The sequence below is a fragment of the Pleurodeles waltl genome, chromosome 6 (assembly GCF_031143425.1).
Source record: "Pleurodeles waltl isolate 20211129_DDA chromosome 6, aPleWal1.hap1.20221129, whole genome shotgun sequence".
NCBI classification, from domain to species: Eukaryota; Metazoa; Chordata; class Amphibia; order Caudata; family Salamandridae; genus Pleurodeles; species Pleurodeles waltl.
Window position 1 is genome coordinate 247,496,179 of NC_090445.1, and position 19,128 is coordinate 247,515,306.

Consider the following 19,128-nt stretch of genomic DNA (forward strand, 5'->3'; position numbering starts at 1 on the left):
GCAGTCTGGGTCCAGGGGGTCAGGCCTGGGAAATTCAAGGCTGGACAGGCAGGAGAGGCACCCGCTGGACTGTCAGTCGGATTCTCCAAGGCCAGGGGACTGCGGGTGTAGGGTTCTCCTTGGGCGTCTGGAACCTTTGGCAGATCCGGTCAGGGGGTCCTTCAGATTCAGGCTGCAGGTGTTGTTGCGTGGCCATGAGGGGTCAACCCAGGATAGATCGAGGTTGGAATAGCCTGGGGACCTTCTCTGGACTGGTGGGCCACCTGGACTCGGGCTGTGGGCGTCAGGTGCAGAGTGGACAGGACTCACTGATCCGGGGTGGTTCTGGAATCCTTTGGGTGTTTTATTTTCTGGACAGGGCCGCTGTCCTCTGGAGTTCTTGGTCCTCTGCTGGGAAGACAGTCCTCTGGGGGTTTGTAAAGGTTGTTGGTCCTGCAGGATGCATCACCTTCTTGAAGCTGCAGACAGGCCAGTAGGGCTAAGGCAAAGTCAGTTGTCATTTGGAGTCTTCACTGCTGGGATCGGCTTAGCAGTCCTTCTTTCTTCTGAGGTCGCCAGGAATCTTGTGAACATGGTTCAAGGGTGCCCCTAAATACTAGATTTAGGGGCGTTACAGGGGTCTGAGGGCAGTAGCCAATGGCTACTGTCCCTGAGGGTGGCTACACCCTTCCTGTGCCCACTCCCTTTGGGGAGGGGAGCACATCCCTAACCCTATTCGTCAGGATTCTGCAGCAAGGTGCTCACTTGAGCTCTGGACAGCCTAGGGGTGGTCCTAGCTTAAGTGGGCAGTCTTTCCTGTTTTACCCACGTTTCCCGCTGGACTTGCTGCCAAAAGTGGGGCTCGATCCAGGGGGGTAGAGGGGAAGGGAGGCATCTCTTCTAGCTAAAATGCCCTAGGGCACTGTAACAGGAGGCTTGAGCCTTTGAGGCTCACTGCCAAGTGTTACAGTTCCTGCAGGGTGGAGGTGTGAAGCACCTCCACACAGAGCAGGCTTTGTTTCTGACCCCCAGAGAGCACAAAGGCTCTCACCCCATGGGATCAGAAACTTGTCTGTTAGTGACTAGCTGGTAAAGACTGGTCAGTTCTGCACTAAAGGGTTGGTTAATATACAAGGCATCTCTAAGATGCCCTCTGAGTGCATTTTACAGTAAATCAAACACAGACATTAGTGTGGGTTTATTGTGCTTGAACGTTTGATAACAAACTTCCCAGTTGTAGGAAGCTGGCCTGGTGTGTGGTGGGTACCTAAGGTACTTACACCTTATACCAAGTCCAGGTATCCTCTGTTAGTGTATAGAAGCCAGGCGCTCTAGAGATAGCTGTGGATGAGCAGCTAAGGCTTATCTAGGAGACATGCAAAGCTTATGCAATACCACTGTAGTCACACAGCACTTACGCAAATGAAAGAAAACACTCAGTGTTACAAAAATAAAGATACTTTATTTTAGTGACACAATTACCAAAAAGTACTAGAAAGGCAACCCTCCAAAAGGAGGTAAGTAACACACTAGATATATACACTAGTAATCAGTTATAGGCCTAAAAAGAGATAGAAAACAGTGCAAATGCAAATCAATAAAAAATTTGCAAAGCGCACCACTCAACCGTGAGGGTCTCAAGGTGCTGGGGGGGTTGGCTGGCGCAGGTGTGTGGTAAGAGTGTTCCACGTTTTCGCAGCAAGGTGCGAGAATGATCTACCGCCGGTTGTAGTTCTGCGGACGCGTGGGACGGTTGCGAGGTCAGTGGAGCGCAGATGCCAGGTCGGGGTGTAGAAGGAGACCCATCTGAGCTATTGTGGTCTGTTGTGCAGTGCTTTATGAGCATGGGTGAGGAGTTTGAAGGTGATTCTCTTGTTGACTGGGAGCTAGTGCAGGTTTCTCAAGTGGTCTGTGATGTGCAGTGGCGGGGGATGTCCAGGATGAGGCGTGCAGAGGAGTTCTGGATGCGTTGCTGCCTCTTCTGGAGTTTCGCCGTGGTTCCTGCATAGTGGGCATTGCAGTTGTCCAGTTTGCTGCTTACGAGTGCTTGGGTGACTGTTCTTTTGGTTTCGGTGGGTATCCATTTGTAGATCTTTCGGAGCATGTGGAGGGGGTTGAAGCAGGAGGAGGAGATGGTGTTGACTTGCTGAGTCATGGATAATGGGGAGTCCAAGATGAATCCTAGCTTGCGTGCGTGGTCGGTGGGAGTTGGAGCGGCTCAGAGAGTGGCAGGCCACCAGGAGTCATCCCATGCGGAGGGGGTGGAGCCCAAGATGAAGACTTCCATCTTGTCGGACAATAGTTACCCCAGGGGGAGCCCAAACCATATACTTAAAAAAAATTTGAATGGAGGAACCCCACTTAGGTGAAGAGGGGGGGTGGGAGTTCTAGGAAACCCCAGAGGTAAGATCCACAGTGCCCTCCCAATGACCAGTAAGAAAGGAGTAAGATACTGGATTTTCCTCAAACCACCCAAAAGGAAGGAAAAGAAGAAAATGCAACACGCGGACAAAACTGCAAGACACCAAAAATGGATTCCTGAAGAGGAAGACCTGTGGAAGAAGGGGACTAAGTCAAGAAGTCACAGAAGAGTCCAGGGTGAGCAGGAGCTACTACCCACCCAGCTGTGGTTGCAGGAGTTGTTCGATTGTAGGACGAAGATGGTCAGGAATGCAGCCCTGGAGCACTTGAAGAGTTCCTGGAGGAAGCAGATGATGTTCCACGCTGGATGGATGATTGCAGTCTGTCAGTGGCGTGGAAAAGCCACCTACAAGCCTTGGCAAAGGCAGAAGTCACGGTGAAACAAAAGTGGAGCTTCCGGGGACCAGCAGGGTCCAGGAGGACTCAACCAATGGGGTGGAGTCCTAGGCGGACCTTCAGCATAGCAAACTGTTATACATTGGAGTGGGGCTTCAGAGAGTGGAGATCTGTGTCATATAGAAAAGTGTCATATGCTGTAGTAAAGTTTTGTAGACTGGAGAAGAATACCATACAATAGAGGCACAGAGATTGAAGTTGCGTGCAGTGTAATATTGTAGAGTGGAGTGGCTTACAATGGAGTAGAATAGAGGTGAGTACAGTGGAGTGGCATAGAAGGGAATAGCATAGAGTGAAGTTGCGTTCAGTGAAGAGGTGTAGTTTCAAGTGGTGTAGAGTGGAGTGGGGTAGAGTGAAATAGCATATAGTGGAATGGCATGGAGTGGTGTACACTGGAGTGGCATAGAGTGAAGTCGCATATAATGGATTTGCATACAGTGGAGTAGGGTAGAGTGGAGTGATGTAGAGTAGCGCAGAATGAAATTGTGTATAGTGGGGTAACATACAGTGCAGTGACTTACAGTGAAGTGACATACTGTAGTGGTCTACAGTGAAATGGGGTAGTGTGTAATAGCATACAGTGGAATGGTGTACTGTGGAACAGCATAGAATGGAGTGAGGTAGAGTTGAGTAGCATACACTGGAGTGGGGTAGAGTGGAGTATCATACAGTGGAGGGGAATTGCATTTACTGAAGTATAGCAGAGTGGCATACAGTGGTGTGGCATACACTGAAGAGGCGTAGAGTTGCATACAGTGTAATAGGGTAGAGTGGAGCGATGTAGAGCAGAGTGTTGTGGAGTGGCATAGAGTGTAATAGTGTAAAGTACAGTAGCGTACAGTGGAGTGGCGTATAATGTAGTGGTATAGACTAAATTGGCGTGGGGTTGAGTGCAATAGCATACAGCTGAGTGTCATATGTTGGAGTGGGGTTCAATCGAATAGAGTAGAATGAAGTAGTGTAGAGTGGAGTACCATACACTGGAGTTGGGTAGAGTAGAGTGGCATACAGTGAAATAGCATACATTGGAGTGTCTTACAGTGGACTAGAGTGGAGTAGCATAGAGTGGAATAGTGTTTAGTGGAGTAAGATCCAGTCGAGTGGAATGATGTAGACTGGAGTGGCTTAGAGTGGAAGTGCGTACAGTGTAAGAACATAGGCCCTCTTTAGGACTCTGGTGGATGGCGGTATTTTGGAGAAAAGTACTGCCAACAGGTTGGCGGTACTCTTCCCCAAAATATGACATTGGCGGTTTGGCTCAAGCCAACCACCAATGTACCACTCCGTCCCCAGGGCAGTAGCAGACTTTAGTCTCCAGCCAGGCGGCCGTCACTGTCCCACCCGCGGGATTATGACCCCGCCTACTGCCATGGTTTTTGTGGCTTCCTTACCGCCCCAAAAAACATGGCGGTAGGCACTATCAGTGACAGGGAATTCCTTCCCTGTCACTGATAGGGGTCACCCCGCCCCCCTCTCCCCAGTCCTCCCCCTCCCACCCCAGACCCCCCACGACATACACGCACATTCACCCACATGCACCCACATGCATACACACACTCATACCCACATTCACCCACTCATGCATACATCCATTCACACGCACATCCACACACACTTTAGGCTGATAAGTGGGGCAGAATGGTTATCGCTATAGATGTGACTATGCTGGGTGGTAGGAATTTTGTGAGTTCCTGCAGATTCTGGAAGGTTCCATCACAAAAATATTGGGGAAATGCGTGATTCCAAGCAAAGATGGAGGATTGCGGGGCTTTGTGGGTAAGAAAATGGTGTGGGTGCATGTGAAGCACACCACCCTGGACTCACCCAGATGTTTAGTTTTCAGATGTGTCTAGGTCTGGTAGATTGTTCTAGGTGGCAGCTTCCCAAAGTCCAAAAAGTGCAGCTGCTCACCATTCTAAGTGGGACGATAGTGAGAGTTAACCAAGCTCTTGTGTCCCAAATGTTAAATCAAAACCCAAAATAATCAAGTGTCCTCTTCCTTGCCATTGAGATAAGATCCTCTAGTTTGCAGGGGGGCTGAAAGACTGTTACCTCCTTCAGTTGGGGTGGGGAGCATAACCATGCCCATACTGGTTGGCAGCCCCCACCCCTCTATTTTTGTTTTAATTCCCTGGCATCTAGTATGCTTTCTGCCCCGCCGGGGAGTGGATTGGGGGTAATTGACCCATCTTCCCACCGGTGGGTAGAACAACTTTGCCCCCATTTATTTGGGGTGGGGGTATGGCCATACCCCCACCTTCTTTTTTAAAAAAAAACAAAAAAAAAAAAAAAAGAAGAAATTCCCTGGTGTCTAGTGGGCTTTCTGCCCCCCTTGAGGCCAGATGGGCCTTACAGATATAGGCCGATGTGCCCCCATGGGGGGCAGAAATGACCAACAGTAATGTGCCCCCATGGGGAGCGACCCTTGCCCAAGGGCCTCCCTCCCCCCCCAAACAAAACACACACAACAATCCCTGGTGCCTGAGTGGTTTCTGCCCCTCTTGGGGGCAGATGCACCTAACCGAAATGGGCCGTTCTGCCCCCAAGGGCGGCAGAAATGGCCTAAAATAATATGCCCCCATGGGGAACGGCCCTTTCCCAAGGGGCCGCTACCCTTATGTAAAATATATATCTTTTAAATCCCTGGTGTCTAGGGGTTTCTGCCCTCTGGCCAGGCAGATTGGCCTAATAAAAATAGGCCCATCTGCCCCCAAGGGAGGGGGTAGAAATGGTCTAAAATATTATTGAACCCTAGGGGAGCGACCCTTGCCTAAGGGGCCGCTCTCTCCCCACCCCCCTTGCAGAAAAAAAAGAAAGAAAAAAAATTAGCCCTGGGGTCTAGTGGTTTCTGCCCCCCTGGGGGCAGATGGGTCTAATTAACATAAGCCGATCTGCCCCCAAGGGGGGCAGAAATGGCAAAACAAATGCCCCACTTGGGGAGCGACCCTTGCCCAACGGCCCGCTTCCCTCATGTGTGTCACAAAATGTAAACAAAATCCCTGGTTTGTAGTGGGCATTCCTGCATCAGGAATGCTCAAAGAGACATCAGAGGAAAGGAAAAGCCTTTCTTTTCCTCCGTTGCCTCTCTGACCTGCCCCATTCCCCCGTCCGAGGAGAAACTAATCAGTTTCTCCTCAGTCGCACTGGAAGGCATGCTTCCAGCGCAATGGAGGTGACCTCTGATGAAGAGGGGGGGTGTTAGCACAATTAACAGGTAAGTACACAGCTTACAATTCCAGTCTTCGGGGGTTAAGATGCCCACAGGTCACAGTTTAGGTTGACCCCAAAAGTGCACCACCAGCAACATAGAGCCGGCTGAGTTCAGAGGTCAAAATTGTTGTCAGGTTTACAATGGACTCCTATGAGGACTGGGGAGCTTTTTGAAAGCAGATGTGGTTTCAGGGCACCGGCCTGAGGGGGTTTGGTTAGCACCAGGGGGTGAGGAGGTAGCAGGGAGGTTCCCAGGTTCACACCAAACACACACCCTCAGCAGCACAAGGGCAGCTGGGTTCAGGGTGCAAACATAGAGCTGGGCACCAAATGCTTTTCATTGGGGGCTCCCCAGAGGTCATAAAAGATGCTGCAGGCTGGGTCCAGGGGGTCGATTCCGGGAAAGCAAAGTCTGGACAGGCATGAGTGGTGCCCGCTGGACGTTGCTGGTCTTCGGTCAGATTCCCTAAGGAAAGGGGGCTGCAGATGCAGGGGTCTCCTTCGCTGTCAGAAATCTTTGCCAGATCCGGTCCCAGTCACGGAGGGTCCTCTGTATTCCAGCTGCAGGTGGTGTTGTGTTGGCTAGGAGGGTCAACCTAGGGTGTCTCGAGGTCGGAATCGCCAGGGTACCTTCTCTGGACCAGTGGGCCACCTGGACTCGGGCCGTGTGCGTCTGATGCAGAATGTATAGGGCTCGCGGATCCGGGGAGGTCCTGGAGTCCTTTTTGGAGGGCTGCTGTCCTCTGGAGTTCTTGGTCCCCTGCTGGTTTGTAGAGGTCGCTGGTCCTGCAGGATGCGTCGTCTTCTTGGAGCAGGGGTCTTTGAAGCTGCAGACAGGCTGGTAGGGTTGGAGCCAAGTCGGTTGTCATCTGGAGTCTTAACTGCTGGGGCCGCCTTGGCAGTCTTCTTGAGGTCACCATGAATCTGGTGAGTAAGGTCCAGGGGTACCCCTAAATACTAGCTTTAGGGGCGTTTCAGAGGGAAGGGGGGCACATTCCTATCCCTATTGGTCCATATCCTCCAAAACAAGATGGAGGATTCTGCAAGGAGGAGGGGTCACTTCAGCTCTGGACACCTTAGGGGTGGTTCTAGCTGTAGTGGTCACTCCTCCCTGTTTTACTTAATGTTCCTGCCAGACCTGCCGCCACAAATGGAGCTTGGTCCTGGGAGGGCGGGCATCTCCACTAGCTGGAGTGACCTGGGACACTGTAACAGGAGGCCTGAGCCTTTGAGGCTCACCACCACGTGTTGCAGGTCCCTCAGGTCCTGCAGGGGGAGGTGTGAAGCACCTCCACCCAGAGCAGGCTTTGTTTCTGGTCACAGAGAGCACAAAGGCTCTCGCCCCATGGGGTCCAAAACTTGTCTGTTAGTGGCAGGCTGGCACAGACTGATCAGCCCTGCAGTAAAAGATTGGATAAAATATATGGGAGATGTGCATTTTACAATAAATCCAACACTGGCACCAGTGTGGGTTTATTGTGCTGAGAAGTTTGATCGCAAACTTCCCATTCTTAAGTGAATCCATCATGGAGCTGTGGAATTCGTGAAGACAAACTCCCAGCCCATGTACTCAATAAGGCCACACTGCACTTACAATGTCTAAGAATGGATTTAGACACTATAGGGGCATATTGCTCATGCAGCTATGCCCTCTCCTGTGGTATAGTGCACCCTGCCTTAGAACTGTAAGGTCTGCTAGAGGGGTGACTTACCTATGCCATAGGCAGTGCTTTGTGGTCAGGTCACGCTGGGAGGGATGCCATGTTGACTTTACCTTTTCTCCCCACTAGCACACAGTCTGCAATGGCAGTGTAGTTGTGTTTGATGAGGGGTCCCTTAGGGTGGCACAATACATGCTGCAGCCCTTAGGAACCCTCCCTGATCACAGAGCCCTTAGTACCACTGGTACCTTTTACAAGGGACTTAGCTGTGTGCCAGGGGTGTGCCAATTGTGGAAACAATGGTACAGTTTAGGGAAAGAACAGTGGTGCTGGGGCCTGTTCAGCAGGATCCCAGCACACACTCAGTCAAGTTAGAATCAATACCAGGCAAAAAGTGTGTGTGGGTGGGTGGTACCATGCCAAAATGGGCACTTTGCTACAGTAGGTAGTAACCTACTACTCACCTTTATCTAAAACTGAATACAACCAAACATTGCCAAAGTGTAGTAAAAATAATATGGCTTCCTTTTCAATTTAAAAAAACAGTCCTTACCCAATTATATACTGGCTTCTCATTGCCATGTACTAAGGTATACTGCAAAGTTATCACAGGTTACCTTTGGTCAAAATGTAACTAAGGCTCAGCTGTATCATTAGATTGCAGTACCCTTGTGTCACTCCAATCTACAGCACTATGACTTAGCACTTCACTTCACTCCACTCTACTGTATGAGTCGCCAGTCCAATTTATAGCAGTTTTCTCTACACTATGCCACTTCAATGTATGCCACCCTGTCTACGCTAATCCACTGTACCCTATTCCACTCTACGCTATTTCAGTGTACACCACTCCACTCTACGCTATGCCACGCCACTCTTCCACGCTCCACTGTACAGTATTCCACGGTATTCCATTCTAGTTTATGGTAATCCGCGCTGTGCCACTACAGTGTATGCCATTCCACTCTGCTTCATTGCATGACATATTCCTCTGCTCTATAACTCCACTCTACAAAACTCTACTACACTCTTTGCCACTCTTCTAGATTTTACTCTATCCCCGTACACTTCACTGTCCAACTCTATACTCCACTCTTAAACAGTACTTCACTTCACTCTACGTCACTCAATGCCATTGTACTCTGTAACACTGTATGCCAACCCACTGTACCCCACAGTACAACACTTTACACCACTCTACTGTACATAAAACTAGACTGTGTCTCATTCAACTGCAGTCTACATCACTTTCCAGTACTGTATAGCACCCCACTGCACTCTACTGTACAACACAGTCCTCCAATTTGACACATTTCTCATTTGAATGCTACGCCACTCTTCTGCACTCCATGCCACTATAGTCTACAACATGCCACTTCACTCATACTTTACTCCACTAAACATTACACTACTCCAGTGTACTCCACTACGCTATACTCCATTCTACTACACGTTATCCCACTCTTCGCCACTGTACTATACTCCGCTCTGTGCCGCTCCACTGTCCAACACTCTACACCACTGTATGCAACTCCACTGTACAACACTGTACTGCGTTCTATGCCACTCTTTTCCACTCTGTGCCCATCCACTCTACACTACTGTACTCCACTGCATGACACTCTGACACGCATCTCTGCTTTTCTCTGATTTGTCACTTCACTATATGACATGGCACTCTATTCTACGACACTCTCCTCCACCGTACTCTGACACTCCTCTTGATGATATCCACTCTTGACACTGTGCTTCACCTTACTCCACTCTGACATTCTGCTCTACTGTTCTACACGCCATTCTACTGTACAACTCAATCTACGGTACTTTACTCCACTATATGAGACAACGTGCTACTACATTATATAACCCTTAACTACACTGTACAATACGCTACTACACTCTACTACTATCTACAATACTCCATTGTATGACATTAGACTTACCAGTACTCTTCTCCACTGTACTGTACGACACTTCACCTAACAACTCTCCACTTGTGACACTAAACTCTAGGATTTGAAACACATTTTTATGAAAACGTTTTAAAAATACATTGAAATTCAGTGAAAACATCAAAGGTTAAAGCTTAGTTGTAGTTAACTTACATAACCAAGTTTAAACTACACAAGCTCTAAAAATTCTAACGTTATAGTTCTAAATTTCATTTACAATTTATCCACCACCTTCAAAATATTATAAGTAGCAGACCTTGTTACACACTCTTTTCAGCTCGCTAAACAGAACACTAACTATAACTCGCCACTCTACCATGTACCGTGTTGTGACAAATAATGTAGGCATTGGGGCATTTTATTGGGGTACAGGGTCCATGCGGTGACTGACATTCCCTTTTCAGTATGGGGCTTTCATTCACAAAATGTGTTTCTGAACTTGTACACACTAAGCTAGACTGTATACCGTTTGTAATTGGTGTTAAAATACAAAGATCATAGATGTATATTTTAATTAATAATTTTAGAACAGATGAAAGGAGTATAATTTAGAATTTACACAAATACATTATTTTTAATCTTCTTGGTGTATTGTAGGTGGATATAATACAGAAATATGTCAACGTAAAAGTTCATTTCTTGGTGCTTAGTTTCTCCTTTGTTAATGCTTGATTTTTCAGCCAACACGTTTCACTCTGCAACGGCCTGTGAGCTTAGGCTTTTCTCAAGGGTTCTGTCACAAGAGAGCAGTCGCTTCTGTGTGTCTTTTGTTTTCATATTTTTTTTTTTTAGCACTTGTCCAGTCATGAAACAGTAGGTCGCAATAAACACACAGTTACAAGTTATAAGATAATTGGAGATAGTGAGAGGGAAGGAGGGCCCTCACACCTACTGTAGGTACACCTAATGTTCACAAAGATGGAGTACATTTGTTTTTGTGCAGAACCATTTGGACTAACACACTTGACTTAACTCTGCCTGGCCTGTGACTAGAAGTATATTGTCAAGTGTGTAGTGAATCCTTTTTAGTTTTAGTGGGTCTCATGAGGTTAGCTTAGCTTTTTGGCTTGCAGGCCTATGCCCCGTCACCTAGTGACTTTTAACCCACTTAGCATGCTCTGCTTTAGTTCATTTATTGTATTATTTCTTTTAAGATGGCTGCTATTGTTTATAGTTAAAGAAATTTTTGATTTGCATTTTCAGTGCCACTCTGTGAAGGTGTCATTATCAGCGTCATAGTCAAGTGATGTATTCACATCATGTCCCTTTCTCACTTACGTGTGACAGAAACATAATGTACACTAGTTGGGGATTGTTTACAAAATTGCTGCCACAGGTCTGCCTCCTTATCAATTGTTTGGGAACATACCTGCGTCAGTGGTCCTACATGATCTGTATAAATACATCTCACACAGACAGGGTTATCAGAGGGATTCCTTCCAGATGCCATCTATGCTGCACGTCACCTTACGGCAGGACTCAGCCTTCGTGTCACCACGGAGTCTGATCTAGAGACCTCATTCCAAGGTAACAAGGGTTGGTGGGTGCTTTTCGTGGACATGGTACTGGCAGATTAGGTTTATCATACCTAGCTCTCATTAGGTTAGAGATTAGGTTCTCTGTGCTTGGGATTTTACAGCTCATGTTTATTGCAAGATGGTTGGGGGTCTTTGCATTCACGACTCATCTTCACAATTATGCTTCTTTTATTGTTTGTTATTCTAATCATTGCAGTTGATGCATTTTACCAAAGATTGCAGTCTTTTCAATAAACCTTTTGAAACCTTTCCTGCATCTTCTTCATTGCCTGTGTGTGACTGAGACTTATTATCTACGTGAGAAAATAGTAAGTTCGATGGCATATGTTGCTGCAGATACACATGTGTGGCACAGTCCGCTGCCTGGTGTTGGGCTCGGAGTATTACAAGTTGTTTTTCTTCGAAGAAGTCTTTTTGGTCACGGGACCGAAGGACTCCTCCCTCCTCGGCTCCATTGCGCATGGGCGTCGACTCCATCTTAGATTGTTTTTTTCCGCTGTCGGGTTCGGACGTATTCCTTTTCGCTCCGTGTTTCGGTTCGGAAAGTTAGTCAGAATCTCGGAAGAAAGCGTCGGTATTGTTCCGTTCGGTATCGGGATAGTTAGGTACATCGACACCGATCATCGGAAGACTTTGGGGTAGTTTCGATCCCCCACCGGGGCCTGGTCGGCCCGACCGCGTGCGACATCTAAGCCGATGGAACGGACCCCGTTTCGTTTCTGCCCAAAATGTCACAGTAAGTATCCTTATACAGATCAGCACTTGGTCTGTAACTTGTGCTTGTCCCCCGAGCACAAGGAGGATACCTGTGAAGCCTGTCGAGCCTTCCGGTCCAGAAAAACACTCCGGGACCGAAGAGCCAGGCGTCAACAAATGGCGTCCACGTCGACAAAACAACGTTTCGACGAGGAAGAGGAAACATTCTCGGTTCCGGAATCAGAATCCGGAGACTCCGACGTCGAACAACAGCAACAAACTGTGAGTAAGACGTCGAAAAGTAAATCCATCGACAAACCGAAAGCCCAGGGGACGCCACTGCCAACAGGCCATGGCTCGACCCATAAAACAGGCGACCCGTCGAAGGCGCCGAAAAAGGGCACGCCCATAGCGAAGACACCCGACTCCGGTCGAGGGACCGCCATGGAGCAACCTCGGAGCCGAGAAAGCGGCTCCGAGAGACAAAAACAAGATACCGGCACCGAAAAACATCGGCACCGACAATCCATGCCGAAAGGAACAAAAATTCTGTCGGTGCCGAAACCGAAAAAAGATTCTCTCTCGGCGCCGAAAAATACCACACCTTCATCCTACTCAGAGGAACAAGGAATAAGTGGCCAAATGCACAGATTTGGACAAGAGCTCCAAAGTGTAGAATCGGACTACACACAAAAGAGACTGTACATCCAGCACGACACAGGGAAGATATCAACCCTTCCCCCAATCATGAGGAAAAGAAGGATCGAACTTCCAAAGGATGACGCACAACCACAAGTCAAAGTGGTTAAAAAAGTCACGCCTCCGCCCTCTCCACCACAGGCATCGCCGGCACAAACACCGCCACAAATGCACTCACCAGCGCAAACTACCATAAGTCATGACGATCAGGATCAAGACGCTTGGGACCTGTATGACACCCCAGTGCCGGACAATGATCCCGAGTCATACCCCACAAAGCCGTTACCGCCAGAGGACAGTACCTCATACTCGCAACTGGTGGCTAGGGCAGCAGAATTCCACAATGTCCAACTGCATTCCGATCCTATAGAGGATGATTTTTTATTTAACACCCTCTCGGCTACACATAGCCAATATCAACGTCTCCCAATGCTACCAGGGATGTTACGGCACGCAAAACACATTTTTGAAGAGCCCGTAAAATCAAGAGCCATCACCCCAAGGGTGGATAAGAAATACAAACCACCACCCACAGACCCAGTGTTTATTACTTCGCAGTTACCACCTGACTCCGTGGTAGTAGGGGCAGCTCGCAAGAGAGCAAATTCACATACATCTGGCGACGCCCCACCTCCGGACAAAGAAAGCCGAAAATTTGATGCGGCAGGGAAAAGAGTAGCATCACAGGCAGCCAACCAGTGGCGCATCGCAAATTCACAAGCGCTGCTGGCCAGATATGACCGAGCACACTGGGACGAGATGCAACTTCTCGTAGACCATCTTCCCCAGGAATACCAAAAAAGGGCGCAGCAAATAGTGGAAGAGGGACAAACGATCTCAAACAATCAAATCCGCTCTTCACTAGACGCAGCCGATACTGCAGCAAGAACAGTCAACACTGCTGTCACCATAAGGAGACACGCTTGGCTACGCACTTCAGGCTTCAAACCTGAAATCCAGCAGGCTGTCCTTAATATGCCCTTCAACGAGAAACAACTTTTTGGCTCTGAAGTGGATACAGCCATTGAAAAACTTAAAAAGGACACAGACACGGCCAAGGCCATGGGCGCACTCTACTCCCCGCAGAGCAGAGGCTCTTTCAGAAAAACTCCATTTAGAGGGGGGTTTCGTGGCCAACCTACAGACACCACCAGCCAACAAACAAGAACCACACCATATCAGGGTTCCTTCCAAAGGGGAGGTTTCAGGGGATATCGGGGGGGTCAATTCCCAAGGAGTAGGGGAAGATTCCAGACTCCAAAAACACCTCCACCTAAACAGTGACTTTCAAGTCACGCAACCCCTTCACTCAACACCAGTGGGGGGAAGACTAAGCCAATTCTACCAATCTTGGCAACGGATTACAACAGACAATTGGGTATTAGCAATAATCCAACATGGCTATTGCATAGAATTCCACAACTTCCCACCAAACATCCCCCCCAAAACACGCAAAATGTCACCACAACATTTAGAACTTTTAGGACTAGAAGTTCAAGCACTACTGCAAAAGGATGCAATAGAGTTAGTACCAGTACAACAAAAAAACACAGGAGTTTACTCCCTGTACTTTCTAATTCCAAAAAAAGACAAAACATTAAGACCAATATTAGATCTCAGGACACTAAATACCTACATCATATCGGACCATTTTCACATGGTCACACTACAAGACATCATTCCACTGCTCAAACAGCAAGATTACATGACCACATTAGACCTAAAGGATGCGTACTTTCATATACCAATACACCCTTCTCACAGAAAGTACCTACGGTTCGTATTCAAAGGAATACATTACCAATTCAAGGTGTTGCCATTCGGAATAACAACTGCACCAAGAGTGTTCACAAAATGTCTAGCAGTAGTAGCAGCACACATCAGGAGACAACAGATACATGTGTTCCCTTACCTAGACGATTGGCTAATCAAGACCAACACAGTAAAAAAATGCGCAAACGACACCACATTTGTCATACAAACCCTTCACAAACTGGGGTTTTCCATCAACTATACAAAATCACACCTAGAACCGTGTCAAACACAACAATACCTAGGAGCAACCATCAACACATCAAAAGGAATTGCCACTCCAAGTCCACAAAGAGTGCAGGCATTCCACAAGGTAATAAGTGCTATGTTTCCAAACCAAAAGATACAAGCAAAACATGTGCTAAAACTTCTAGGCATGATGTCATCATGCATAGCCATTGTCCCAAACGCAAGACTACACATGCGACCCTTACAACAGTGTCTAGCATCACAATGGTCACAGGCACAGGGTCAACTTCAAAATCTGGTGTTGGTAGACCGCCAAACATACCTCTCGCTTCTATGGTAGAACAGCAAAAATTTAAACAAAGGGCGGACATTTCAGGACCCAGTGCCTCAATACGTTATAACAACAGATGCTTCCATGACAGGGTGGGGAGCACACCTCAATCACCACAGCATTCAAGGACAATGGGATATACACAAAACAAAATTTCATATCAATTACCTAGAACTGCTAGCAGTATTTCTAGCGTTAAAAGCCTTCCAACCCATAATAACACACAAATACATTCTTGTCAAAACAGACAACATGACAACAATGTATTATTTAAACAAACAAGGAGGAACACACTCAACACAATTGTGCCTCCTAACACAAAGAATTTGGCAGTGGGCGATTCACAACAACATTCGCCTAATAGCACAATTTATTCCAGGAATACAAAACCAACTAGCAGACAACCTTTCGCGAGACCACCAACAAGTCCACGAATGGGAAATTCACCCAAAAGTTCTGAACAAGTACTTTCAAATTTGGGGAACACCCCAGATAGATTTGTTCGCAACAAAAGAAAACTCAAAATGCCAAAACTTCGCATCCAGGTACCCACACCGCGAATCACAAGGCAATGCTCTATGGATGAGTTGGTCAGGGATATTTGCGTACGCTTTTCCCCCTCTCCCTCTCCTTCCATATCTAGTAAACAAGTTGAGTCAAAACCAACTCAAACTCATACTGATAGCACCCACATGGGCAAGACAACCTTGGTATACAACTCTACTAGACCTTTCACTAGTACCGCATGTCAAACTACCCAACAGGCCAGATCTGTTAACACAACACAAACAACAGATCAGGCATCCAAACCCAGCATCATTGAATCTGGCAATTTGGCTCCTGAAATCCTAGAATTCGGACACTTAGACCTCACACAAGAATGCATGGAGGTCATAAAACAAGCTAGAAAACCTTCCACTAGACACTGCTATGCATCTAAGTGGAAAAGATTTGTTTACTACTGCCATTCCAATCAAATACAACCATTACATGCCTCTACTAAAGACATAGTAGGATACTTACTACATTTGCAAAAAGCAAATCTCGCTTTTTCATCTATAAAAATACACCTTGCAGCAATATCTGCTTACCTACAAACTACTCATTCATCGTCTCTATTTAGAATACCAGTTATTAAAGCATTCATGAAAGGGCTAAAAAGAATTATACCACCAAAAACACCACCAGTTCCTTCATGGAATCTTAACATCGTCTTAACAAGACTCATGGGTCCACCTTTCGAACCCATGCATTCCTGTGAAATGCAATATCTAACCTGGAAGGTCGCATTTCTCATTGCAATCACATCCCTCAGAAGAGTAAGTGAAATACAGGCATTTACCATACAAGAACCATTTATTCAAATACACAACAATAAAATAGTTCTAAGAACAAATCCAAAATTTCTGCCAAAAGTAATCTCACCATTCCATTTAAATCAAACAGTAGAATTGCCAGTGTTCTTCCCACAACCAAATTCTGTGGCTGAAAGGGCACTACATACATTAGACATCAAAAGAGCACTAATGTATTACATTGACAGAACAAAGCTAATCAGGAAAACAAAACAACTGTTCATAGCTTTTCAAAAACCACACATAGGAAATCCAATCTCTAAACAAGGCATTGCTAGATGGATAGTCAGATGCATTCAAACATGCTATCTTAAAGCCAAAAGAGAATTGCCTATTACACCAAAGGCACACTCAACCAGAAAGAAAGGTGCTACAATGGCCTTTCTAGGAAACATTCCTATGAGCGAAATATGTAAGGCTGCAACCTGGTCTACGCCTCACACGTTTACTAAACACTACTGTGTAGACGTACTAAATGCACAACAAGCTACAGTGGGCCAAGCTGTACTAAGAACATTATTCCAAACTACTTCAACTCCTACAGGCTAAACCACCGCTTTTAGGGGAGGTAACTGCTTTATAATCTATGCCACACATGTGTATCTGCAGCAACATATGCCATCGAACTGAAAATGTCACTTACCCAGTGTACATCTGTTCGTGGCATTAGTCGCTGCAGATTCACATGTACCCTCCCCGGGAAGCCTGTAGCCGTTTAGAAGTAGATCATAAATCTTAAACATCTGAACATTTGTAAATAATTATTAGAAACTCTTAACGTACATACATATTCACTCCATTGCATGGGCACTATTTATACCAAACAACTCCATCCTCACCCTCTGCGGGGAAAACAATCTAAGATGGAGTCGACGCCCATGCGCAATGGAGCCGAGGAGGGAGGAGTCCTTCGGTCCCGTGACCAAAAAGACTTCTTCGAAGAAAAACAACTTGTAATACTCCGAGCCCAACACCAGGCAGCGGACTGTGCCACACATGTGAATCTGCAGCGACTAATGCCACGAACAGATGTACACTGGGTAAGTGACATTTTCATTTCCGTTCCACCACAACTCCCCTGAGATGTCTCAATCTAGTGTCCATGCGTACGGCTGCCAGAAATCACCTTTTACTGTTTGGGTTTTTGGTGAGGTACTGCTTGTGAGCCGGGAGGGTTGGGCTGACAGTTGAAACTTGTTGTAGGAGTGACTCAGTCACCTAAAAACAAAAGTGCTGTCATCCCTAAACCAGCAGTCCCATCTAGGAGCGAGAGTCCAACTACGACGACTAACCTTTTGCTTCTCTTTATTAAACGACTATTTGTATTTTGAGGATGAAGAAGAAATCTAGAAAGATAGCAGACACATATGACAGCCTAACCAACATACACTTGCTGTAGGTTTGCATCCTTTCTCATTTTCCTTTTTTAACTATATTCTCTTCCATAAAGATCCACGCTGTCCCTCCCACACCTGCTTCCCGTGTTTTTACATGAATCTTTTACATTATCTTGTTTGCCAATAATGATTCTGTTAACCAAAATTTCAGGTGGTCTGTTTTGAACATGAGTTTTTTTCACTCTCTCCTTAGCCATCATAATAATTCTTGTATGAACAGAATCTTCTTCTTTTTTATTTATTTTTATTTTTATTTTTATTTTTTTAACAATACCTATTTGCCTATAAATGCAGCTTCTTTTTTTCCATAGGGGAAACAAAAAGCAGATAAAAATCGTGCTCGGGTTGAGGAGAACTTCTTGAAGCAGACCCATGTGCAGAGACAGGAGGCTGCGCAGACTCGCCGAGAAGAGAAAAAACGTGCTGAGAAGGAGAGGATAATGAACGAGGAGGATCCAGACAAGCAGCGCAGGCTGGAGGTAATGTTCCCTTCTGTTGCATAAAGAGCTTGTAACATAGAAAGGGGTAAGTGAATGTCTGTTAAAGCTTGTGGCCATCTTTTGTGAAGCTCCTGTCTATGTTCTTTCCAATATTTAAAATTGCCAAACAGCTCAACTGAAATTTCCCTCTTTATCCCCCACATCCCCTATAAATTCCAACCCTCCAAAATCCTTTCTTCATCTTATAAAATGTAACCTAGCTAGAAGGATTTCAACTCCATGCAGACCACCCTTTCTTCTTGAAAGCTGCTACCACCAACCCAGAAATCCTTAAACCCACTCCTGCAAAGTTTTTTGTCACCTCCTTTTGATCCCTTTCTTTAATTCCTGATGAAGCCTTTTTCTTCTTCTTGAAACAATTTCTCCTCTTCCTAAATAGCATGTTTGATGGCATGTGTGACTGCAGATACACATGCTCTGCAAATGTCCGCCATATAGTGTTGGGCTTGAAGTGTTGCATGTTGTTTTTGTTTGAAGAATCTTTTTGAGTCACGAGATTGACTCCTTTCGGTGATAAGTGCGCATGGGCATCGAGCCCTTTGTTAGATTATTTTCTCTCCGCTGTCAGGTTCGGACGGGTTTTCTCTCTCTCTGGTAGATCTCGGTTCGGTCTCTTTCAAACTTTCCTTTCTGTCTGTCTTTCTATATTATTTCAGTTGCGTATTTCCAAACTTAAATTAATCGGTCAGATTCTCAGCTTCTGGGTCGGTTCAACGCCCTAAGGAGCGTCCACGCCCTTCTTGGGCCTACTCTGTCAAGTGCTGTCGGAAAATGCAGAGCTAATAAAACAAACACCGTTTAGGTTTTGTCCTCTTATGCCACTCCAAGTCACAGATCAACACTTGGTGTGTAACTTGTGCTTGTCCCTGGAACTTAAAGAGGAAAACTGCAATGCTTGTAGGTCTTTTCGATCTAAAAAGACTCTCCGGGACCGAAGAGCATGTTGGTTAGAGATGGCGTCGAAGACAATGGAAGCACTCCCGACATCGGAG

General features: G+C 46.5%; 1 protein-coding gene across 3 annotated transcripts in view; it reads left to right on the forward strand.

Moving 5' to 3' along the window:
- The window catches only part of CCDC47 (coiled-coil domain containing 47), a 273,202-nt gene that overhangs the window by 230,259 nt on the left and 23,815 nt on the right, over positions 1-19,128 (forward strand). For all 3 annotated transcript variants that reach the window (XM_069238027.1, XM_069238028.1, XM_069238029.1), the window contains exon 12: positions 17,948-18,115. In XM_069238027.1, the coding sequence (XP_069094128.1) occupies positions 17,948-18,115 (168 nt within the window). The remainder of the gene's footprint in view (positions 1-17,947; positions 18,116-19,128) is intronic.